Raw genomic sequence first — 26402 nt, forward strand, 5'->3', positions numbered from 1 at the left:
TCACACTGGTGTTTTTTCCACCTTTCTACTTTGACACGCTGTACACATTGTTCCTAAGTGCTACATCCCGTGTGTGTGTGTGTGTGTGTTCAAGGTTAAGGTCATACGGGCAGGTCTTTGTAGCAGATCTTTTATCTTTACAGAGCATTTCTTTTATAACCAGAACACACTGTGCATCCTTTTGCTACTTTAATCCTGTTCGCTCTCAGCAGCCACTCTTTCACCACACGCAGAGACACACTGGTGTCACACATGAGAGTAATTAATGATGTATGATAATTATATCCATCTTTATTATACAGATAATATAACATGTTTGTATAAATTATAAATATAATTATCCATTATAGGGCCAAAAGTTTGTGCATCCCTAACTATCAGATCCATACAGTGGTGTTTGAAAGTTTGTGAACCCTTTACAGTGTTTCCCACAGAGCAGGTAGCAATTTGTGGTGCTCCACTGTGCCGATGAGGGAATCGTGCGCGGTGGTGTCGTGGCGGTCGGTGGAGTCGGTCATTGAGGTGTATGCAAAGTGTTTACAGCGGGCGGTGTTCAAACACACAGTATTTTTCTTCAGAGTCACCTGCTGGGACTATTTTAAAGCTACAAGAAGCATTTGAGATTATTCAGTTCAATCTAAATTCTTTTAAGTTCTTTAAGAGAAGGCAGCTAAAACAATTTTTACCAGAACCCTGCCTGGTTTCATGCCTCGACTCAACTTTACATTACAGGGCAGGCCATTCGTTTGCTGGGCTTGATGTTGGTGGAAAACCTGTCTTTTAAATTTATGCAAATTACTCACCAAAATTGAAGTTTTTTACCTTAGTTTTTTGCCTTTTTGGTGGCAATCTTTCAATCATTCTTTAGTTGACATTCAAGGAATAAAGTGCAAAAAGCAAGCTGGAGGTTTTTATTTTAAATATTGAACTCAACACTTACCTCAACCAATATTAAAATGAAATAAATAGTATAATGCAACAACAAAATAATAATAAAATATCATAATTAGATGTAAGAAACCACTTAAGGTAACACCAAGGCAACTAACAATAATGAAAAAGCATTACCCTAATTGGTGCAAAGCCTGCATGCCCTATCAGAACATTTAATTCTGCGTGGCTTCCTGAAAAAAAAACCTCAAGTGCCCTATCGTAAGGGAAGTCATTGGGTTCGGGACCATTTATGGAGATTCGTAAGCAGGCTGCCAGGTGTTCCCCTTGGAGCCTCTTCCTGAGGTCTGTTTTAATCTATGGATAAAAAAAGTACATTTTCTTCATCAAAGCACTAAAAATTTCCATTACATCAAAAAAAATATACAAAGGAATACTGAATTTCTATGTGCTTACCCTATTCATAGCTGAGAAATCCCGCTCGCAATTCAGAAAAAAACTTTTCAATACTCATCTGGGTTAAAGCAGCAAACATTGAGTCAATGAAATTATAATAGTCAAATAAATATGAAGTTATTATTAGCCTATGGGCATCCTACAGTAGCCTCTCAACTACCGCATTGTTTCTTAAAATATTCAGATTTTATGCTTCAGATAGCATCAACTAGGCATCCCTGCGATTATAACATTTTTTATTTAGGCTAGTGGGAAATCCTTATTTATTGTGAATGTCAAGCCATTATTAATAACTTGCATGAATGCTAAAGCAGGATAAACGGGATAATGCAATAAGGCTGGTTCCTCGCGTCAAGCTGCTACTGTATGCATCAAAATTGGTTTATAGCCTGACTCAGGGATGTCCGTTTCCTGTAAGCCAAGAAAGCTATGATAAAGCTCATCACGAGCACGACGTAGGTTACCTTTTAAAATAAGGGGTCGGAGGCGAATCGGGAAGGCTGCGTTATTTTTAATTGGTGACTGACCCCTTGAAAATGGTTCCTCCAGGAACCATGCCGTTTCAGTTGTCAAGACAACGGAAAAACTAAAATACAAATACAAGAGCATTTTGTTTTGTGCACAAGAGCATTGTGACGTATCTTTCTGTTTTTGTATTTTAGTTTTTCCGTTGTCTTGATAACTGAAACGTCATCGTTCCTGGAGGAACCATTTTCAAGGGGTCAGTCACCAAAGGGTTAATTAGCCTAACAGGCCACTTGCAGTCCGGTGTCAAGGTCTGAATTTACCACCAGTCTGAATTTACCAGGTAAATTTAAACTGTAGCAGCCACAGTCTAACCCTACCACAGTATAAATTTACCAACTTGGTATGATTGGGCCTAGTCTGAATTTACCAGCCTAATATGAAATTCATGTTCATGCTTGACTTATTTACACTTTATCTTGATGAATATTGATTTGTTTAAGTAAGACTCCTCATGATTATAATAATTTAGTTATTCTCTCAAATTTACCAACTTGGTATAATTAGACTGCTGTCATTGGGCCGAGTCAGAATTTACCAGCCCAATGTGATATGGGATTTACTTTCATACTTGATCCACAAATAAATTTTCACTTTATCTTGATGAATATTGATTTGTTTGAGTGAGACTCATCATGATTATAATACAGTTATTCTGTCAAATTTACCAACCTGGTATAATTAGACTCCTGTCATTGGACCGAGTCAGAATTGGGTCATCTTTCTTTTGAAAATGGCGACTCGCTGGTCTTGTGCCTCTTTTGGACTGTGTGTTTTGCTGATCTTCATTTTGTGACTGGGAAACGATTGTTTCCTCATCCATATTCAACAGCTTGTCTACTGATAATCAAATCTCACAATTGTAGGCACAATTCATGTTCTATTAGTCCACAAATGTGTTGAAATGCTCGGTACAAAATCGCAGCAAGAAATGGTAAATTTAGACTTCCCGGAAGTTGACTGGGAAAAAAATCAGTATGCGCATGGTAAATTTATACCAGCACGCGATCAGCCCATGACACCGGGTATAATGCGCAATGGCAGGCCTGTGTACATGCCTCTCCATCTCTCTCTCTGTGTGGGTGTGTGCGCGAGCGCGGGAACGAGAAGAAAGAGCACTATGAATGAACGAAACGATACGCAATGGAATTTTTTTTTTTTCCCCAAAATCGCGAGTCTGATTGTGTGGCGCTAGGAATCCATTGTGTGGCGCTGCGCCACACAATGGTCTATGTATGGGAAACCCTGCTTTAGAATTTTCTATATTTCTGCATAAATATGCCCTAAAACATCAGATTTTCACACAAGTCCTAAAAGTAGATAAAGAGAACCCAGTTAAACAGATGAGACAAAAATATTATACTTGGTCATTTTATTTATTGAGGAAAATGATCCAATATTACATATCTGTGAGTGGCAAAAGTATGTGAACCTCTAGGATTAGCAGTTAATTTGAAGGTGAAATTAGAGTCAGGTGTTTTCAATCAATGGGATGACAATCAGGTGTGAGTGGGCACCCTGTTTTATTTAAAGAACAGGGATCTATCAAAGTCTGATCTTCACAACACATGTTTGTGGAAGTGTGCCATGGCACAAACAAAGATTTCTGAGGACCTCAGAAAAAGTGTTGTTGATGTTTTAGGTCATATTTATGCAGAAATATAGAAAATTCTAAAGGGTTCGCAAACTTTAAAGCACCACTGTATGTCCTTGTTGAACATCCCATTCCAGATTTTTTTTCTTCTTCTTTGCTCTTATAAGGAGCTCCACTCTCCTCTCCTCTTCTCTTTCCTCTTCTGGGAAGGCTCTCCACCAGATTTTGGGGCGTGGCTGTGTGGAATTGTTCATTAGTGAGGTCAGACCCTGATGTTGGGATGTTGATGCTCCAGTTTATCCCAAACATGTTCAGTCAGGGCTCTGTGCAGGACACTTGAGTTCTTCACTCCAACCTTCACACACACAGGCGTATCGTCATGCTGGAACAGGTTTGGACTCTTAATTCCAGTGAAACAGAGACATTCGATACAACTGTGTGCTTCAGACTTGGTGGGAACAGTTTGGAGAAGAAACACACATGGGTTTGATGTTTGGGGTGCACATACTTTTAGTAGTAACTTTGGTACGAAGCATTCCTCAGGAGAAGTTGACCGTGACTGATGCAGAATGGATGTTTCACACTTGTGTCCACACCAAGGGGCAAACACACAGTGGAAACCCTGCGCTGCCTTCACATCGTCCACAAACTGAGCAAATGATTGAATAAATGTGACAAATCAGCTGAGTGCGAGTATTAGGGGTGTGTGTGTGTGTTTGTTTGAGGTGTGTTGGGATAATTTGCATGTAATAAGGCTCGAGAAAATTGCAGTACACAGTAAGATTGTTGTGTGGGTGTGTGATTTCATCCAGAACTTTCCACTGACACACACACACTAATTAGTCTCATTGAGGACACACACACACTGTTTCCTTTAATTGTGTTGTGATGAGCTGTTGTTTAGTCTTTAACACAAGACCAACTAAATTTTATTTGTTAAAAATTGTACAATGCACTGAGAGCTTTTTTTCTTTTCATGCAGGTTGTTGCTCAATAATTCCTTCCCCACAATCATACAGTGGGGCAAAAAAGTATTTAGTCAGCCACCAATTGTGCAAGTTCTCCCACTTAAAAAGATGAGAGAGGCCTGTAATTTTCATCATAGGTACACTTCAACTATGAGAGACAGAATGAGGGGAAAAGAATCCAGGAAATCACATTGTAGGATTTTTAATTAATTAATTGGTAAATTCCTCAGTAAAATAAGTATTTGGTCACCTACAAATAAGCAAGATTTCTGGCTCTCACAGACCTGTAACAACTTCTTTAAGAGGCTCCTCTGTCCTCCACTCGTTACCTGTATTAATGGCACCTGTTTGAACTCGTTATCAGTATAAAAGACACCTGTCCACAACCTCAAACAGTCACACTCCAAACTCCACTATGGCCAAGACCAAAGAGCTGTCAAAGGACACCAGAAACAAAATTGTAGACCTGCACCAGGCTGGGAAGACTGAATCTGCAATAGGTAAGCAGCTTGGTGTGAAGAAATCAACTGTGGGAGCAATTATTAGAAAATGGAAGACATAAGACCACTGAAAATCTCCCTCGATCTGGGGCTCCACGCAAGATCTCACCCCGTGGGGTCAAAACGATCACAAGAACGGTGAGCAAAAATCCCAGAACCACACGGGGGGACCTAGTGAATGACCTGCAGAGAGCTGGGACCAAAGTAACAAAGGCTACCATCAGTAACACACTACGCCGCCAAGGACTCAAATCCTGCAGTGCCAGACGTGTCCCCCTGCTTAAGCCAGTACATGTCCAGGCCCGTCTGAAGTTTGCTAGAGAGCATTTGGATGATCCAGAAGAGGATTGGGAGAATGTCAAATGGTCAGATGAAACCAAAATAGAACTTTTTGGTAAAAACTCAACTTGTGTTTGGAGGAGAAAGAATGCTGAGTTGCATCCAAAGAACACCATACCTACTGTGAAGCATGGGGGTGGAAACATCATGCTTTGGGGCTGTTTTTCTGCAAAGGGACCAGGACGACTGATCCATGTAAAGGAAAGAATGAATGGGGCCATGTATCGTGAGATTTTGAGTGAAAACCTCCTTCCATCAGCAAGGGCATTGAAGATGAAACGTGGCTGGGTCTTTCAGCATGACAATGATCCCAAACACACCGTCCGGGCAATGAAGGAGTGGCTTCGTAAGAAGCATTTCAAGGTCCTGGAGTGGCCTAGCCAGTCTCCAGATCTCAACCCCATAGAAAATCTTTGGAGGGAGTTGAAAGTCTGTGTTGCCCAGCGACAGCCCCAAAACATCACTGCTCTAGAGGAGGACATGTACTGGCATGGAGGAATGGGCCAAAATACCAGCAACAGTGTGTGAAAACCTTGTGAAGACTTACAGAAAACGTTTGACCTCTGTCATTGCCAACAAAGGGTATATAACAAAGTATTGAGATGAACTTTTGTTATTGACCAAATACTTATTTTCCACCATAATTTGCAAATAAATTATTTAAAAATCAGACAATGTGATTTTCTGGATTTTTTTTCTCATTTTGTCTCTCATAGTTGAAGTGTACCTATGATGAAAATTACAGGCCTCTCTCATCTTTTTAAGTGGGAGAACTTGCACAATTGGTGACTGACTGACTTTTTTGCCCCACTGTATCTGCTTCCGTTCTTGTTCATAAATTATTCAGAGTAAATCTCTGAGCCGCTCAGTATTATGAACCAATTAGAATCCCTCATGACATCCCACCAGTCCCTCCACCTGAGCATCAGATGGACACAAAGCCCTCATTATGGAAAGAGGTTCAAAGCACTGTCAAGCGAGCAAGATCAACATCAGCTCCTGTACCTAATGGTATATTGTATAAGCTATACAAAAATGCTCTGGGCATCCTGAAATACTTTTGGAACCTAATGAAAGTGGTGTGGTGGAAACGGATCATTCCAAAGGCATGGCAAAGTGCAGGAGGAGTACCGATACCAAAAAAGGCGAACTCGTCAAAAATCAATCAATTCTGGCAAGTTAACCTACTGAATGTAGAAGGCAAAATATTTTTCAGTGTTGTGGCGCAAAGACTGTCTGCTTACCTGCTGGATAACAGAAGGCAGGAGTACGAGGATTTGCAGGTTGCCTAGAACATACAAATATCATATGGCAACAAATACAAACAGCCAAGAAGGAGAAAAAAAGACCTCCACGTTAGGGCTGCTCGATATTGGAAAAAATCAATATCACGATTTTTTCAGTAAATATTGATATCGCGATTTTTAAAACGATATTTATACACCTTTTTTTAAAGCCCTGATCATCAACACCTGAGGCACCCGGCCACATTTTTATAGTACAGGCCTCATAAGCTACCTGTCAACCCTTCCCGTTGTACCCTGAAATGCCTTTTACTTAAACTATTTACTGTGCAAGCGCGTACTTTGCATAGGTCCTATAGCCTGCACAAGGCTCACGTTCTCCTCACTCAACATTTCCGATCACAGAGGATGGAGCCAGCGCTGGTATTACCAGTGATTACTGCGTAACGTCCACACTGGCTCGTAGCCAGCCAAGGATAAAATCTCTCTCTCACTCACACACACACACACACACACACTAGAACGTAAGCTTGTGTGTTGTTAAGACACCAACATTAAACACGCACAATATAGAGACAAGTCCTTAAGAATTAACATACATGAACATAGGCTTCTCTTCCTTCATCTTCCAAATGTGGACTCCGCTATCTTTTTGGCATGTCAGCATTGAAATACCATTTGCAGAGATATTTCTCTCGCCATTAAGAAAAGTAAAAGCAACACATTATTAGGGCTACATGATTAGCAGGGGGACACCGTTTTAAGCGCACGGAATTTTAAAAACAATGTAATTACATCTGAGTCCGTCTACATCGCGCAATAAACCCGTCCTTAGCAGAACCTACTTCAAAGCATGATGCTAGCTGCAGATGCACAAGTCAAAATCAAATGAACCCAAGTAAACATGCCGTGGCGGGCGACATTAATAACCAAATTGCCTTACCTTAAAACGCTGCCTTGACCACAGGACGACTCGCAATTATTCCACTTAAATCCACACGGTTTAACACATCTAACACAGCTAGCAAGCTGGATATGTGCTAATATTGTTGTGCTTGTTTTCTTCCGTAGATGCCATTTTTACATTACCCAGTCCCACATCCAAAAATATGACGTAAATATATGTTAATTGTATTATTATAACTATTAGCAAGCAAATCAAACAACATATTAAGAAATCAATATATCAAATCACCCGACACGTATGAAAACAGAAGAACTGATTTTTTTACTGTTGCGGAGATATCGCGGGAGTAGAATGGATGACGTATGCAAGGCTACGGTGTGCCTTAGGGGACAGAAGGGTTCGTTTTACCTTACTGTCACGTCAATGTTATTGTTGTTTTATTGCCATTGTAGAAATATTGTGCACGTCCCTTTCAACAAATGACAAAAAATCGTTTCATATCGATATTATGAATTTTGATATCGTTTGACACCAATATTGATATCGTGATAAAAATACGATATATTGCACAGCTCTACTCCACGTGCTTTTCTTAGACCTTGCAAATGCCTTTGGTTTGGTGCCCCACGAAATTCTCTGGATGGCCTTCCACTTCTTCCAGGTCCCAGAGTCCATCACAAAGTTTGTTAAAGCCTACTTTCAAGATCTCCAATTCTGTGTTACAACGAGAGACTATACAACAGGCTGGATATATCTGGAAAGGGGCATCATGGCAGGGTGTACCATTCTCCCCCCCCCCCCCGATATTCACCATGTTGATGGAACTGATCATCAGGGCATCATGCTGGGTGGTAGGTGGACAGTGACTACGGAACGGACTGCGCCTGCCCCCAATTCGTGCTTACATAGATGACTTGACCATATTAACGTCAACAAAAGCCTGTGCCAAGCGATTCCTAAACACTCTCCATGACCGTATCAAGTGGGCACGAATGGAACTTAAACCATCCAAGTCCCACAGTATTTCTATAACAAGGGGCAAAATCAACAACATTGACAGGTTTTGCATCAAAAATGAAGCAATACCAACAGTCTTCCAGAAGCCCATAAAAAGCCTAGGGTGCTGGTATGATGCAAACCTCAAAGATGCACAGCAGATCCAACAGCTGAAAGAAGACACAATCGCTGGCCTCAAGCATATAGACAAATCAGCCCTCCCAGGGAAACTGAAGGCGTGGTGCCTCCAGTTTAGCCTACTACCTTGTCTCCTGTGGCCCCTTACCATGTATGAGGTAGCTATATCCCATGTGCACAAATTGGAAAAGCTGATCAGTTCTTATGTGAGGAAATGGCTAGGGCTACCAAGATGCCTCACAAGCGTAGCCCTGTATGGAAATGGAGCCCTGTCACTCCCAATCGCCAGTCTTACTGAGGAGTACAAATGCTCTTAGATAAGACTGGGAATGATCCTCAAAGAATCCCGGGACACAGTAGTGAGAGAGGCTGCCGTCACCCTCAACGCAGGAAGGAAGTGGAACCCAACAAGAGCAGTCCACGAAGCAAAATCAGCCCTACGGCATCGTGGGTCAGGTTCAGCAAGGGAGAGGGGGCTTTGGGCTAGAAACATCTAGACCGACCTGGCAGAAAGCTACAGCAGCAGAGCAGCATCAACTAGTGGTAGACGAGGTGCATCAGCAAGAAGAAGCTGGCAGGACTGCCACAGTGGTATCTCAAGCCTCACAAGGACGCTGGACAAGATGGGAGGATGTTGTGAAAAGGAACATCACCTGGAGAGACCTGTGGTACAAAGAAGCAAGCAGCATAAGCTTTCTTATTTGAGCTACGTACGATGTCCTCCCTTCCCCTACTAACTTGCACCGCTGGTTTGGAGAAGATCCCACCTGTCCTCTTTGTTTAACGTCTGCTCAATGTCCCGCTAATCTCAAACACATCTTAGTGGGATACAACATCAGCTTATCACAAGGCAGATACACATGGAGACACAACCAAGTTTTGAAATGCCTGGCAGCAGAGATAGCTTTCCTTTCTGTTTCTATCAACGAACTACCTATCAATGACCAGCAGGCGCCCCCATTCACAGTAGCTTTACATAGAGAAGGCCAAAAGCAGAAAGGGAACTCCTCGTGGCCAGAGGCGTTCTCTCTGAGTGCAATCAGGGATTGGAAGATGCTTGTGGATGTAATCCACAAACTTGCCTTCCCCAAAGAAATTGCCAGCACCAGCCTGAGACCAGATCTTTTCTTATGGTCTGAGGAACAACGAACGGCTTTCACAATTGAGCTGACAGTCCCCTGGGAGGACGCTGTGGAGGAGGCACATGAGTGGAAGATGCTGCAATACTCCGACCTGGCAGCAGAAGCGGAGCTGCGTGGCTGGAACATCAAACTGCGTCCAATTGAAGTTGGATGCAGGGGCTTTGTGGCCAACTCCACGGTTAAACTTCATAGGGAACTGGGAATCAGGGGGCAGGCAAACCGGAAAACAACAAAAGCCCTTGGAGACACCGCAGAGAGAAGTAGCCACTGGCTATGGTTGAAGAGGAAGGACCCCACTTGGGCCACCAGGGGAAGCCAGTGACTCTGGGACACACACCCAGGACTGATCAACCTGTGGTGGGCCTGCCTCAACAGAGGGTGTATTGTGAATAAAAAGCCAAAACACCTAGTGACGCTGGAGAACACAACTGATGACGTGTCCCAGCCACAAGTGGTCAATATCACCCCCCCCCCCCCCCCAATCCTCTTCAGTAGGACAACAGACCAAGTAAAGTCAGTTCTTAGGGATTACAACATCCAGTCCTACATACGAATAAAAAATTATTTCTTTTAATCCCCTGCTGGCTGAAAGGCCCGAAGGGGGATTGTCATGATGTTCGTCCATCCGTCCCAGGAAGGGTGCTGACCTTCTGAAATCAACGCCTCTCACAATGTTTGGAGGAATTTGACAAAACTTGGCAGGATTCTTTGTTAGATGTCCGTAATGCACATATTGTAATTTCGTTCAATTCAGTTGCATTTTACCAGAGTTACAGCCATTTATTAACAAAAGTATACTTTGACAATTTCCTTCTGACATCAAGTCAAGTTTATTTGTATAGCGCTTTTAACAATAAACATTGTCGCAAAGCAGCTTTACAGAATTTGAACGACTTAAAACCTGAGCTAATTTTATCCCTAATCTATCCCCAATGATGAAGCCTGTGGCGACGGTGGCAAGGAAAACTCCCTCAGACGACATGAGGAAGAAACCTCGAGAGGAACCAGACTCAAAAGGGAACCCATCCTCATTTGGGCAACAACAGACAGCATGACTATAACATTAACAGTTTTAACATGAAGTCAGTTTCGTTGATGTTATAAACTCTTCATTGATGGAAACTTGAGTGCAAAACTGTTCATGACAACTGCAGTCCTAAAGTTAGCAAGTCAACTGTAGTCTTCAGCCATAAAAGCATTACTGTAAGAGTCCAGAGCGTCCTCCAGGTGTGACTTTCAACTGTCCACATGGGGCCGTCCTCCACAGGAGCGATGTGATAAAACTCCAACCAGACACAGGGCACCAGGATGGATCAAGCAGGTCCGAGGAGCAGAAGAGGTTCAGCATCTCGATCTCAGGACCAACATGTAACTCAGAGGGACAGATTGGGGGGGGGAGAAAACACAGGTTGTTAGGTATGCCCTAAAAATGACAAGTATTAAGTCTGTGTGGTAGGCTCGCAGAGACGAGAGTCTTGACATCAGGCATAATACACAACAATGGCATGTTAATATGGTTAAAAAATATCATGACCTGCTCTGGCTGGATGCTTGATTGGGTGATGGGAGCACACTCCTCTCACAATATTTGGACAAATTTCTCAAAGCTTGGCAAAAGGCCTTGTTATATGATGGTAATATGCAGATTGCGATTTAATTTCGCTTGTGAAAATTTTACTACAGTTTTGACCCTTGATTAAAAAACTTGTACTTTGAGAATTTCATGAGGGTGTACGTTCTTCTGAAATCAACTCCTCTCACAATTTGTGGAGGAATTTCACCAAACTTGGCAAAAGTCTTTGTTGTATGACAGTTATACGCAGATTGAAATTTCATTTAATTTGGGCAAATTTTACCAGTGATGCCCCTGATTATTAACAAACTCTGGCAATTTCGTCAAGGTGTTCTTGTTTTCTGAAATCAACTTCCCTCACAATAATTATCCCCCGCTGGCTGAAAGGCCTGAAGAGGGATTATATCATGGCGATGTCCGTCTGTCCGTCCCAGGAAGAGTTCAAACCTTTTGAAATCAACTCCGCTCTCTCTTTTTGGAGGAATTTTACAAAACTTGTCAGGATTCTTTGTTCTCTGTCGGTAATACGCATATTGTAATTTTGTTCAATTCAGGTGGTGTTTACATTAGACCGTATCAGCGGATCATCAGATTAACATTTTTAAAACGATTTGCGTGCACACAGCGACGCCAATACACGATTCGCGTGCACACAGCAACGCCAATACACGGATACGCTAATCACATGACTAATTAGACGGCACGTCACATGATCCCAGTGCATATCGGGCATGCGCAAGTCACTCACCACTTGCAAGTGGAAGGATGGCAAGCGAACACCTTCTCCAGCAGATAAACACACCTGGCTGTGATGTTCATGTTCTGAGTTTAAGCGCCTGAAGGAGGTAAATAAGTTGAAATGTGTAAATAAACCTCAGTGTGGCTCAGCGCTTCCTCCTGCGCTCCAAATCACTACACCCTGAACAGCGAGTGCCCTCTGGAGGGTGCGCACTAAGGCCCTGCGCAGCTCACAGAGCGCGCGAGTGAAGCGCACGAGCAGTGATTCGGGACTGAGCCGCTGTGTGTGTGATCCCAACGCCAGCGAATCAGGAAGGTGGATGTCACAGTGACGTTGTCCAATGACGACGTCAGCTAGAGCTCAGCACTGCGTTTCCTCGTTCCTCAATGTTTACACAGCACCGGATCAGATACGAACTGGGTTGAATACGTGGACCCTGGCGGATTCAAGTTGTTCCACCTGTGGAGTCGTTTCCCGGCGTTTTAATGTGCACGGACAGTCAGTCGTGTTTTACCAGAGTTATGGCCGAGTTTCCAGCAGGGGATATTGTGCTCTTGGAGCATTGTTGTTTAAATTAACTTAGACATGATTATCATCTAATCTTACATTTTTCTGTATTATGGGAATATGGCTGTTTGGCTGAGATGGAGACCTGATGTGAAGTGCACCATGTTATGTCCCGGAAACATGTTACAGATTCTGTAACTGGCTTCGTGAACACGAAAGGCTTCGACATTTTTAACGCAGGTCCGCAGGTTAATATTGACTGTCCTGTACCAGTACTCCAGTACCTCAGGTGAAGCTCTTTAAATCTCATGAGTGGCAGATTCTATGAGTACAGAAAGATCACTGTGCACCTCTTGGTATCTCTCCTCCTCCTCCTCCTCCTCCCCCCCCCCCCCCTTGATTGGCCATTTGCCAGTTCCCACCCACCCACCAGCTAGCCAGCCAGCCGTAGTTTCAGGAGTAGCCGTGTACTGTACGTCATACCCTATGCTAGAGCCTGATGTACACCTCTCCCGAAGTGTAACTACATGTTGTGGCAACTCATGCCGCAAGAACTGTGATTGGTCTGCCTGGGCGCATCGTGTTTCCGGCTGCTCATTCTATTCTGCAAAAATCGGGAATTCTACTCCCACAATTCTGTGTTGATGTCTGTCGCAGTTGTAGATCATTATAATGACCAGTTTAATTCTGCATCTAATCCTGTGAATTTAAACAGTGTTCTTTTTGTGCCTTATTCCTGAGTACAGTGATCCTTTCACCTCGTGCCGCTCACGCTGCTAAATACAGACGAGTTAAAGCATTTCCAAAATGTTTTCAGTCAGAATTCACTTGGTTTATAATGAATCATGTGAGATGAATATTTTTTTTATTATTATTTTTTTTAAATGGAAAGAGGATAGTGTAGCGTGTACATATGTTATTGGTTAAGGCCATAAGTTCAAGGATGTTGTACTTAGTTCAAATTTTAAAAAGCCACCTCCTTTTTCTCTCTCTCTCTCTCTCTCTCTCTCTCTCTCTCTCTCTCTCTCTCTCTCTCTCTCTCTCTCTTTCTCTCTCCAGAGATGCTGCAGTTTGTCAGTAATAACTCAGAGTTTTCTGATCTATTTGATGACCCTGTGCAAAATGGACCAGTGCATCCAGTACAGTCGACCAACCCCATCACCATGACAATCCCCACTTCTGCTCCTGCTGCAGTGGCCACACCCACCACATATGCACCTGTACAAAGCATTGCTGTCAGTCAGCAGAGCCGAATGACGCCGGTACTGCAGCCTCGGCCGCAACCACAAACGCACATACAGGTAGACCAAGTGCAAACACGCACATCGGGAAAATGCTGGTGCGGACATGCCAAGCTGCAACCTCGCTAACACTGAGTGCACTTACTGTAATTCTGCAGCAATAAAGAATGTTTGTTCGTTTGACCCACTTTTATTGTCTGCTTCCAGGTCGCAGCCTCTTCAGTTCCTCTGCAGACTCAGACCATAGCAAGTTTTCCAGTGCAGACACAAACGCAGACTGTGATGATCACTCCCTCTGCAACACAGCAAAGATTCATCCAGAATCCTGTCATCTGCCACCAAAACCCCAGTGCTGCCTTTCAGGGTAAGAACAAAAGGAGTGGATTATTTATTTTATTTTCTACTCTTACCCATTCCCAAAGATACCCGCGATTACTCTCACCTACTCGGAACGGATAGCCTCAATTAGTCTCGCTCATTCCCATAGATAGCCTCGACTACCGTCACCCGCTCCCGCAGGTACGCTCGACTCGTACCTGCTCTCAGAGACACTAATGACTCCTTCAGATACTCACACAAGTACCCTGAAATATTACTACCAACTCCCACAGATACTCTCAGTTAATACTGCCCACTCCTAAAGTTCCCCTTGACTGCTGCTGCCCACTCCCACAGATACCTTTGACTCTTACTACCAGCACTTCCAGCCATATATCTGACCAGTTAGCAACATGTCTGTTTTTAGAAATAGAAAACATAGAGCATATTTAACCCAGGGGGTAAACCAGTCTAGTCTCCTTCCTGTTTCAAAACAACATCGGAGTGCCCAAGCGGATATTACTTCTCGACTTTCTGTAAAACTAGCTCTTCTGAACATTAGATCACTTTCAAACAAGTCATTTTTAATTAATGATCTTATCCGCAAACACAATCTTGATTTTTTTGCTTCTAACTGAAACTTGGCTGGATCAAGCAAATAGTGCTACCACCCTTATTGAAGCAGCTCCCCCAAATTTTAATTTCATGAATGTTACCCGACAAGGGAAAGGTGGAGGGATCGCAAATATATTCAAAGTCTCTTTTCAATGTAAACAATCCTCACTTAGTGATTTTACATCCTTTGAACACTTATGTGCACTTGTTACATGCTCTCCTAACATTATTATTATTATTATTAACTATTTACAGGCCTCCGAGACATTCAGCCAAAGTCTTTCTTGAAGAGTTTGGTGAACTGTTGTCAGTCATTTGCTTAGAGTTTGACTGTCTTATTATGTCTGGGGATTTTAACTTGCATGTAGATAATCCTGAAAACACTTATGCCAAAGAACTACTTGCACTTATTGACAACTTCAACCTTGTACAACATGTACAGGGGCCGACCCACTCTCGTGGTCATACCCTTGACCTCGTTATCGCAAAGGGTCTTACTGTTTCTACTACTGTTGTTGACCTGGCCTTATCCGATCATTTCTGTGTTTTCTCTGTTTCTATGTCTCCTCACATTCAGACAGTGGTTACGTTAGACTTTTTCATTGTCCGTCATTTTGACGGACAGGGTCGTAAAAATTCTGTCATTGTCCATTATTATCTGTTGTTTTATTTTAACTTTTAAATGACAATGCATATAGGCTATAAATGCTATACATTTAATAACTTGTGTTTTCATGGACTCATTTTCATTTAAAAATTAATTCACAGAACAAGCTTATATTATTTAATCATTTATTTATGTATTTATGATGCAAAAAGATGAACAGAGATTTTGACGTTCGGTCACTTGTGAACCCATTTTCCCTCCGCTAAAAACATTGCGGCTGTTGAGCCTTAACGGGCATATGAACAATGTTATTTTACAACGTAGCAAGACAATTGCCGTTAAAATATGAACAGTCCACTACACCGATTTAAGTGACGATCTAATCTGACCTGTTTGCGTGAGCTCAAACCTTCCTTCTGGCCCGCATGGATTTAAATTGGGAGCTCGCTTGTGCATAATCAAAGTCGTCAATGGAGACTGCTGCCGAGGCAATTGTCATTAAATTTTGCGTCTTTGCCTCGGACAGACGACTTCTCATTGACGTTTTAATTTTATTCTGAAGGCTGAACCCGCGCTCTGCTGCGACACTGGAGACTGGAATAACCAGCGCCACTTCAGCCAAAGTTCTGAAGTCGGGAAACATTTCTCCCAGGGAAGTGATCAGAAGCCGGCAAGAGCCTCTGAAAGTTGGATTTCCCGACCCTGCTAGTCCTCTCTTCATAGGGAGGAAATCCTGCAGCATGCGGTCTTTCTGCACCAGTGGTGCAGCTGCACCCCGCGGAGCCTGGAACCTGACATGGAAGGTCTTAAATAAAACGAAGTTATGTTTAAATGTTAGTTTGTCTACCCGTGCTCTCATTAAAATGATAGTTTAGCAGATATTCGAGCAGTGATGTTCCTAAGCTTGCTGGGGAAGAATACAATAAATCGACATTTGTTTCATTTTAAAAACAAGAAAACAGCTAGCCTAAACGAGCGCTATTGTACAGGCAGGGAAACGACACAAACAACCCAATGCATCTCTTTTTTTTTTAATAGCAAAAATGACGTGTCTTCTGCAGAGAAGGGAAACATTAATCCATCTCACTGTGCTAGTGGTTAGAAAAGTGAGAGCGTGGTCAGGAGCGCGATGGGCGGAACAGCCTTGCGCAGTGCCTACAGTGTATACATGAGCAGCCTATGCACTGAACATCAAGACGCCGCAACATCGGCTCAGATTGAAAGTGACGGCAGTGAAGACTATGTATACTGTATGTAAGAAAACTCTGCCACAACTTGCCAATCATTTCAATTGTGTGTTTCATTATGTTTTATTATTGTTATTATTAGGCTATTATTGGTCATGGTAACGGTAAACATCCGTCAAAATGACCGACGGCCTTCAGATTTTTCCGTCATAGCTAAAAAAAAATCCATCAATGACGGACAATTGTCGGTTAACACGACCTATGCATTCAGAACAGCTCAACGACTATGGGTAGGAGAATCATAAACGACAACACGTGTTCTCTTTGAGCAAGCTCTTTCTCGGATCTCAACTAAAATGTCAGACTCTGTAGACGACTTACTGGAAATTTTTAATTTAAATATGACCCAAATTATGAATGATATTGCTCCATTCAAAATCAAGAGTCAATGACAAGCAGAAAGCACCATGGAAGCAATACCCAGCTGTTAAACTGCTAAAGAGAGAATGTAGAAAGACTGAAAGAAAATGGCGCAAATCTAAACTTCACATCCATTATCAAATCCATAAAGAGATGCTTTGTAATTATAATTATGAAATTCGTAAAGCAAGACAGTCTTTCTTCTCCAACATCATCAGCAGGAATATGAACAATGCCCGTGTGCTATTTTCAACAGTAGAGAAGCTAACTAATCCCCCACCACAATTAGCACCTGAACTTCTCTCAGTTAATAAATGCAATGAGTTTGCATCCTTCTTCAAAGGTAAAATTGATAAAATACGGCAGAATATTCCTCATAATATATCTCAGTTGCAAAAAATTGAAAAACTGCAATCACCAGTGACACAGATAGATAACTTCAACACAATGTCAGAATTTTGTTTGATTGATTACGAGACTCTTGGAAAAACTGTACAAAATCTCAGTTCCTCAACATCTGAATTGGACATTCTGCCCACCAACTTTTTTAAGTCTGTTCTTCACCTCATAATTACAGATGTGCTTCAGATTATAAATACATCCCTAGAGACTGGCGTTGTTCCTGTGTCCCTGAAAAAAGCCGTTGTAAAGCCCCTACTTAAAAAGAATAATCTGGATGCTTCAGTATTAAACAACTACAGGCCAATATCAAATCTACCGTTCATCGGGAAAATCCTTGAAAAAATTGTCTTCACTCAATTAACTGCCTTCTTGATATCAAACAGCTGTTTTGATAACTTTCAATCAGGATTTCGTGCCAATCATAGCACTGAAACAGCGCTGATTAAAGTTATAAATGACAATGATAATTGGGCAAATTATCAAGAACAACTCAATTTTGTATCACTGCTATGCAGATGATACCCAAATTTATTTTGCTCTATCACCTAATGATTATGCCCCCCTTGAATGTCTCTACCAGTGTATCGACCAAATCAACAACTGGATGTCACAAAATTTTCTTCAGCTGAACACAGATAAAACAGAAGTAATTTTATTTGGGGAAAAAAGATGAAAGACTCAAGATTACCACTATTCTTGACACAAAGGGGATTAAAACTAAAGAAATGGTTAAAAATCTTGGTGTTTTCATTGACAGCGAGCTAAACTTTGACAGTCACATGAAAGCAATCACTAAATCGGCATTTTATCACCTAAAAAACATTTCCAAACTAAGAGGACTTATGTCAAAAAATGATCTGGAAAAACTTATACATGCCTTCATCTCTAGTAGGGTTGACTACGGCAATGGCCTTTTCACAGGCCTGCCAAAAAAGACCATCAAACGACTTCAGCTGGTTCAAAATGCAGCGGCGAGGGTTCTCACACGAACAAAAAGAACAGAGCACATTACTCCAATTCTAAGGTCCCTTCACTGGCTTCCAGTAAGCTACAGAATTGACTTTAAAGCATTGCTGCTGGTGTACAAATCTCTAAATGGTACAGGGCCCAATTACCTCTCTGATATGTTGCAGCGGCCTAACCCAATCAGATCTACCAGATCGCAGCAGCAAAATTTACTGTTAAAACCAGTTGTTAAAACAAAGTGTGGTGAAGCAGCTTTTAGCTACTATGCAGTGCAGCTATGGAACCAACTGCCAGAGGACATTAAAAATGCTCCTGCTGTTGGCAGCTTCAAATCTAGACTAAAGACCAAGCTGTTTTCAGATGCTTTCTGCTAACCGATAAATATCATCATCTCTACATGTTTTAAACTTTCTTAACTTTTTATTCTGCTGTTTTTTTACTGAACTTTTCATTTTATTATTTTATTTCTACTATTGTTTAATTCTTTTATTTTTTTCCTCTCTTTTTTCCCCCTTTATTTTATGTAATTTTATTTTCTATTGTTCACTGTTTTGCCTTTAGCTCTGTAAAGCACATTGAACTGCCACTGGGTATGAAATGCGCGATAGAAATAAACTTGCCTTGCCTAAAAAGAAACACTTCATTTGTATTAGCCGTAAAGTTTGGGTGCATGTTAATCTTGTTCCCGATTTTGTCTCCTCCCTTTCTTAGTCCTCCAACCACAGGTGCCGAGTATTGTGACATCACCACAGGTTCAACCAATGGCAATCCAGCACCAGCGTGTATTGACCCCTGTAACTCAGACCATTCAGACCATCTCCGCAGCACCTACTGCTGTCCACACTGTAACGCCTCAGGTGCAGCAGGTTCCTGTGAGTGTGTGTGTCTCTCTCACTCTCTCTCTCTCTCTCTCTCTCTCTCTCTCTCTCTCTCTCTCTCTCTCTCTCTCTCTCTCTCTCTCTCTCTCTCTCACACACACACACACACACACACACACACACACACACACACACACACACACACACACACACACACACACACACTGTAATTCATGCTTGGTGTTTAATCATTGTGATTGTGTGTTAGGTGTTGGTGCATCAGCCGCAGATTTTGAAGACCGACTCACTGGTTTTGACAACAATGCAAAATCCAACTGGGATTACAACGCTTACCACACCAATACAAACTGCTGTACAGGTTCCAGTATGTACACACACACACACACGTTTCCTGTATATGCACTCATACTGACTAACTCCCTCTCTCAGACTCTGGTGGGCAATAACATCATCACCACTGTCCCGGTTATGATGGGTGGTGGGGACAAGCTGCCAATCAAGCAGCTCCCTTCAAGCCCCACTCAGTGCACGAGTGTGACCAGGGCGGGGCCGGAGCAGAGCACTGCTGTTGCCATGGGAATGGGTGGTGTTGTGAAGGAGGGAGAGAGGAGGACAACACACAACATCATTGAGAAAAGATATCGCTCGTCTATAAACGACAAAATTCTGGAGCTGCGCGACCTGGTCATGGGCAACGACACCAAGGTAGACACACGGGTGCATGCTGGGAGTTTTTAACACTATTAATGCTCTTCAAGGGCTGTGAGGAAAAAGTGTGTGTGTGTGTGTGTGTCTCAGATGCATAAGTCTGGTATATTGCGGAAGGCGATCGACTACATCAAGTACCTGCAGCAGGTGAATCAGAAACTGAGGCAGGAGAACCTGGCGCTGAAGATGGCCAGCCAAAAGCATAGTGAGTGTACACACACACACACACACACACACACGTACATCATTATTGGATACAGAGGTCAATATCACACATTCTGTACAGTATATTTATTTAAATATCTGCCTGTCTGTTTGTCGCGCTGTACAGAGTCGGCGTGTGTGGTGGATGAGGTATCTGTTATGACTCCTCCCCCGTCTGACTCTGGTTCTGCATCTCCTCAGTTTAGCATGGACTCAGAACCCGACAGCCCTCTGCTTGAACCGGTACACACACACACACACCTACCTACCTACCTGGAAGGCTGCCATGGTTTCTACATTCAGACATAACCAAGAGTCCCTCCAGAACGATAGCGCTGAATGTTTGTCCTCCCTGTGTTTAGCTGAAGAGTGAGCCAGCCTCACCCCCCTCCCCAGTGGGCGTAATGGATCGCTCCAGAGTGTTGCTGTGTGCTCTCACCTTCCTGTGTGTGTCCCTGAACCCTCTACCATCGCTCATTGGCTCAGACCAATACAGCCCCTCGTCATGGCCTGAAGGAGAATCGTTCATACCCTCTCGCTCACTCGTGTGGCTGCCTGAACAAACGCAGAGCTTCGGTGAGGAACATCTCACACACACACAAAAACGTACAGACAGAATCCGTATGAATCACTCGTCTGTCTGAATGTCTCTGTCTCTAGGGGCGTGGCTGTGGTGTGTGTTGCCGTGGGTGATGGTGTGGGTGTTGAGTGCAGTGGGTGTGGTTTGGGGATGTGTGAGAATTCTGTATCTATGGGAACCAGTCACGCCGCTTCACTCGCCCACATCAGTGATGTTCTGGCGGCACAGGAAACAGGCTGATCTGCAGCTGCAGAGGGTATAAACACACACACACACGGGCATGGACACACACAGAACCAGTATAAAGTTTGTACACCCCTTCTAATTCAGTGTTTATTTTTATTCATTAAAAGTCACTTAATGTCTTAAGAGAAATGACGTCATTACTTTTACTTAGTTGTTCGGTTCTTGACAGAATCTGGATTATTACAGTTCACGCGCGATTGCTCTAAGACAACGAGGGAGACTCAGCCTCCTCTAAAAATGACGAACATCGTGTATGATGAATTGCGCTAGGCTTATGTTATAGCCGACCTTATAACATTGCTATTTCAGATCCAGAATCATAGAAATATATGTGCTCAACCCAACTACAGTACGAAATCATTCCGTTATAACTTTCCCCAGTTCGCCTAATGTGTGCATGAGTTGTTCCCCCTCGTGACAGCGCGATGCAGCCCAGCCTCAGTGGACTTCAATGGCATTTGGGAGCTCTGCACTTTCAATCTCAAAATGCAAGACGGTTATTGGACAAATACTGCGAAAACGCCCGCCCACCGGACTCCCAGCCTCACAGTGGGAGGGACATGGCAGTTTCCGCGAGGAGACTGGTGATTGGTGAAAGCGGCCGGATATTTTCTTTGATTGACAGCTCGTTTCAACTATAGACAGGCAGTGGTGAATCTCAGTTCAGTCCCATGCGGATTCGCAAGTGCTGTGGTGTATTGTAAGAGATCAGCTTACATTTCGATTTCATTCATTACATACGGTTTCTACCAGCTTTTTTAGTTTGTATATATTTTCATTGTAAATAAAGTGTAAATATAGTGTTGTCAAGTTTGCTATCTTAGTTCCAGAAATTTCGTTTATTTCAGTGACTGAACTTGAACTTGAGGGGGCTAGTCAGCTAGCAAGAAAGCTGCACACGGATGCCAAGCATTGCTGATTTAATTTTGGCGAAGCCATTTGCCAGTCTTCCTTTCGAGGAAAAAATTAAAATTAAAGAGCAGGGTAGACCAACGCCTCAAACTGACTTGGTGAAAAAGGTAGGGAATAATACTCGTTCCTTTCAGCTCTCCTGGTACGAGAAAGTGAATTGGCTAACAGCAAGTGACCCACATCAACAACAGTAAATAGGCTACTTTAGTAATATGTCATGGATGGACCAAAAATATAGAATCTATTTAAAATGTTTATGCTGAGTATATTATATTGGAATATATATTTCTCTGGATATGAATTAAACACAGCTACAATTTGGAAAACATTTTTAAACAAAAACACAGCCGAGAACATTTCACACTACAGACCTGGATTAAAAGTGAAGGGTTATCAAAATTGTCAATAAAACATTTCTCAGTCAAAATAAGTAAAATATAGGGAAAGTGTCATTGAATGAATTGTGTGGCACCCAGCTCTATGTTTGGCTCCCCAAGGTCAGTGCTTGTGCCTATTCCAGAACACTCTGCTGTTACTGCTGAGGTTCCTGACAAAGAGCTGCTTTCAATAATGATCAATTTTTAAACAACATGCCACAATTTTAAAATATAAAATATTAAAATATACCCCCCCAACACCACCATCATGTATATTGGACAGTAGGCTAATGGGCCAAAAGAACCTGTTATTTCACAGTTTGTGACCCTGCCAACAATCAGCCAGATCAGAGGCAAGAGTATGGGCAAAATTGATTTTTTTTTTCTTTTAAAATCTGGAAATATCGTAACCGACCAGCCTTCCCTGTTTGAAAGACTACCAGCTGCCACTGTTACAGTTGTGGTGTTGAATAGGGCTGTTGACTGTATTTTTATTATTTACTATTTACTGTTTGATCTCAAACGCATTAAGAAGGAAATAAACTTGTCTACCTTTTGCTGAAACACAGCTGTTAATTGAAGAGTATTCCAGGTGACTCTCTCATGAAGCTGGTTAAGAGAGTGCCAGATAGTGTACGAAGTGTCATCGGGGGGAAACGCTGGATACACTGAAGAATCTAAAATGTGTCAGATCACAGAATCCAGGGACACATGTCGGCCCGGGGGCATTTTGAGTTATTGACAGATTCAGAAAGTACAGTTTCTAAGCTTTCCAATGATGCCTTCCATGTGGAGATCTGACAATATTTGAAGAATGTGTGGCCTTTTGAAAGTGTATACTTCTTAAAACAGAAAAGGGAGAAAATCGCCCTCAAAGTTTTCCATCTCAGCTACTCTGGGTGCAGGGTGGGCACATAATGGTGCTCATTTGCATGACATTAAGGAAAGCCCTACCCCCTACTAGCTAGCACGATGCTACTTTCATGTAAACAAAGATCACCACGTCAATTTTCCTTCCATGCAAAGTATGCCCAACACAATTATGAAGTACAAAAATAAGTCCTAAAGTATACTTTAACGTTTTGTGGTTGAAAAATTACACCGTAAGAAAGAGCACGATGATGACACAACTAACACAACACTAGTTTCATGTAAAGCCTCGGTCACAACCGGCCGTACAGTACGCGCTCCTACAGCCGCTCTACACGCAAGAAACACACGGAGCGCGCGTGTGAAACGCACGGGAGCGCGCGTGTGAAACGCACGGGAGCGCGCGTGTGAAACGCACGGGAGCGCGCGTGTGAAACGCACGAGAGCGCGCGTGTGAAACGCACGAGAGCGCGCGTGTGAAACGCACGAGAGCGCGCGTGTGAAACGCACGAGAGCGCGCGTGTGAAACGCACGAGAGCGCGCGTGTGAAACGCACGAGAGCGCGCGTGTGAAACGCACGAGAGCGCGCGTGTGAAACGCACGAGAGCGCGCGTGTGAAACGCACGAGAGCGCGCGTGTGAAACGCACGAGAGCGCGCGTGTGAAACGCACGAGAGCGCGCGTGTGAAACGCACGAGAGCGCGCGTGTGAAACGCACGAGAGCGCGCGTGTGAAACGCACGAGAGCGCGCGTGTGAAACGCACGAGAGCGCGCGTGTGAAACGCACGAGAGCGCGCGTGTGAAACGCACGAGAGCGCGCGTGTGAAACGCACGAGAGCGCGCGTGTGAAACGCACGAGAGCGCGCGTGTGACGTGCTGATTTTCGAGTCGCAGACCGGCCGCAGAGGCTCTTTGTCATGTCAAACAAACTCTACGGGCGCTTACGGTTTTTTCAGGTTGCAAGACAAACTTACGGCCAACGTGCATCTTTCTCCATGAACAAAAAAAAAATGCAGCGATTTGGGGAAACGCCAAAAATCACACAGCCAAAAATTCGTACGTCCGGTTGTGACCTAGGCTTAACCAAACCACAACACTCTCCGTTACATGCAAAAATAACCACACAGCCTTAGATTAATAAACTCACCCCATCAGAAAGAGAAACGGCGCCTTGCACACACCAATGCCTCCGATGGAATGTAATCCTAGAACGGTCCGTGTATCATCCGATCATTCAAGTATTCCATTCAATCTGGAAAACGAGGTTGCGGTTTGTTTGTTTTTGGTTTTTTTTTTTTCTAGAAATGGTGATCTCCGATGTAAATACCGTGTGTCTGTTTGCTTCGCGGTGTTTCAGCTCCTCTGCGCTCTGTTTAGTAACTCATTCCATAGTGAAATCACACGCCTGTATGCAGTTAAGTAGCCATGCGCTCAGCTCGGATCATACAGCTGATTCGTGGAAAAAAAAACAAATGACTTGAATCATCATGTGAATGGCCCATATGGTAATTTAGCCACACCCCCCAGCAGGCTACAGTCCTGACAAAAACGAGACAATTTGCAACAAAAAATGTATGCTTTTCCAACAAAACAATCTATTATCTGAAATACTGATTGCATTCTTCAAGATCTCAACTTGCACATGATAGAAAAAAACAATCACAAATTTGGAAAAAAAATGCTGCTTTTGCGATTATCTCGGATTTGTTTCGGCCGACGTGTCCCTGGATTCGGTGAGGGGTCACAAATATCAAACATTTTGTTTTTTAACAGTTTTTTGTTTACCACATAATTACATTTATCTTATTTTATAGTTTTGAAGTCTTTAGTTTTATTCTACAGTGTAGAGAATAGTCACAAGACAAACACAGAAGTGAGTAGAGTGGGGTATACAAACTTCTGACTGGTACTGTATGTATACACTTGTGCACATACTCATGATTTTTTCCTCTCTCTCTCTCTCTCTCTCTCTCTCTCTCTCCCTCTCTCTCTCTCAGGGTGAGTACAGCGCTGCAGTGAGCAGTTTGGAGACGTGCCTCTCGGTGTTATCCCGAGCTCTGCCCTCCACCACTTTTGACCTCGCCTGTTCACTCTCCTGGAATCTGATTCGCTACTGCTTACATAGACCCACCCCCCTGGGCTGGCTCGTGCGTCTGATTGGTGGGAGACACGAGGGAGAGGAATCTCGGATCAGCTCCAGAGATGCAGCACTAGTTTATCACCAGCTGGGCCAGCTGCAGCTCACAGGTGTGTGTGTGTGTGTGTTTGTTTGAAATGGACATGAATGATGTACAGTCTGTGGAATTAAACCGTGTGTGTGTGTGTGTGTGTGTGTGTAGGTAAGCTGTCAGAGCGCAGTGCCATGTGGGGAGTGTGTGTGTGTTTGTTTGAAATGGACATGAATGATATACAGTCTGTGGAATTAAACTGTGTGTGTGTGTGTGTGTGTAGGTAAGCTGTCGGAGCGCAGTGCCATGTGGGGAGTGTGTGTGTGTCTGAACGCAGTGAATCTCAGTGAGAGTGCGAGGGGGAAAATGGCTCCTACTGAGCATGCTCAGATCTACATCACCGCCGCCATCTCACTGCGCAAAACTACACTGGGAAAACAACTAAACTTCCTGCCTGTGAGTGTGTACACACACACACACACACACACACACACACACACAGACACACACACACCTCAGTTTTACTCTGCCTCGTTACACTCTCTTTCTCTTTCTGACTCTCTCTGACTCTCTTTCTGGCATCTATGACTCTGACTCTCTCTGACACTGACTCTGACTCTCCCTCTGACTCTCTGACTCTCCCTCTGACTGACTCTCTGACTGACTCTCTCTCTTTCTGGCATCTATGACTCTGACTCTCCCTCTGACTCACTCTCTCTCTCTCTCTCTCTCTCTCTCTCTGACTGACTCTCTCTCTCTGACTCACTCTGACTCCTCTCTCTGACTGACATCTCTGACTCTCTGAGAAGGAAATTATTGATCTAGTTAATAAATGTAGTAATAAAATATCCACAGATTGTAATGATATTGATATGAAACTAGTGAAAACTATTATTGGGGGGATTTCTAAACCATTAACATACATCTGTAACTTTGTCATTTCAAACCGGTACATTTCCAAGCAACATGAAAATGGCAAAAGTAATTCCATTGTATAAATCTGGGGACAAACACAACTTCACAAATTACAGACCTGTTTCTTTACTTCCTCAATTCTCCAAAATTCTTGAAAAACTATTCAATAACAGATTCAATAAATTCACTGAAAAATACAAACTACTCAGTGATAGTCAATATGGATTTAGAGCAAATAGATCAACAGAGATGGCACTAATGGAGTCAACTGAAGAAATCAGTAACTCTATAGCTGATAAGAAACATGTC

At 43.0% G+C, this 26402-nt stretch overlaps 1 protein-coding gene across 3 annotated transcripts in view; it reads left to right on the forward strand.

The window, feature by feature from the left end:
* Positions 1-26402, forward strand: part of srebf2 (sterol regulatory element binding transcription factor 2) — a 38077-nt gene that overhangs the window by 5416 nt on the left and 6259 nt on the right. The window contains exons 2-12 of one of the 3 annotated variants that reach the window (XM_060904163.1): positions 13579-13820; positions 13968-14124; positions 18987-19147; positions 19362-19472; positions 19544-19819; positions 19913-20027; positions 20154-20269; positions 20389-20602; positions 20687-20862; positions 25008-25257; positions 25462-25634. In XM_060904163.1, the coding sequence (XP_060760146.1) occupies positions 13579-13820; positions 13968-14124; positions 18987-19147; positions 19362-19472; positions 19544-19819; positions 19913-20027; positions 20154-20269; positions 20389-20602; positions 20687-20862; positions 25008-25257; positions 25462-25634 (1991 nt within the window). Of the gene's footprint in view, positions 1-13578; positions 13821-13967; positions 14125-18986; positions 19148-19361; positions 19479-19543; positions 19820-19912; positions 20028-20153; positions 20270-20388; positions 20603-20686; positions 20863-25007; positions 25258-25461; positions 25635-26402 lie in introns of all 3 variants that reach the window. The other 2 variants (XM_060904164.1, XM_060904162.1) reach the window with 2 other exon arrangements.

This window comes from Neoarius graeffei, chromosome 22 (assembly GCF_027579695.1).
Source record: "Neoarius graeffei isolate fNeoGra1 chromosome 22, fNeoGra1.pri, whole genome shotgun sequence".
Taxonomy (NCBI): domain Eukaryota; kingdom Metazoa; phylum Chordata; class Actinopteri; order Siluriformes; family Ariidae; genus Neoarius; species Neoarius graeffei.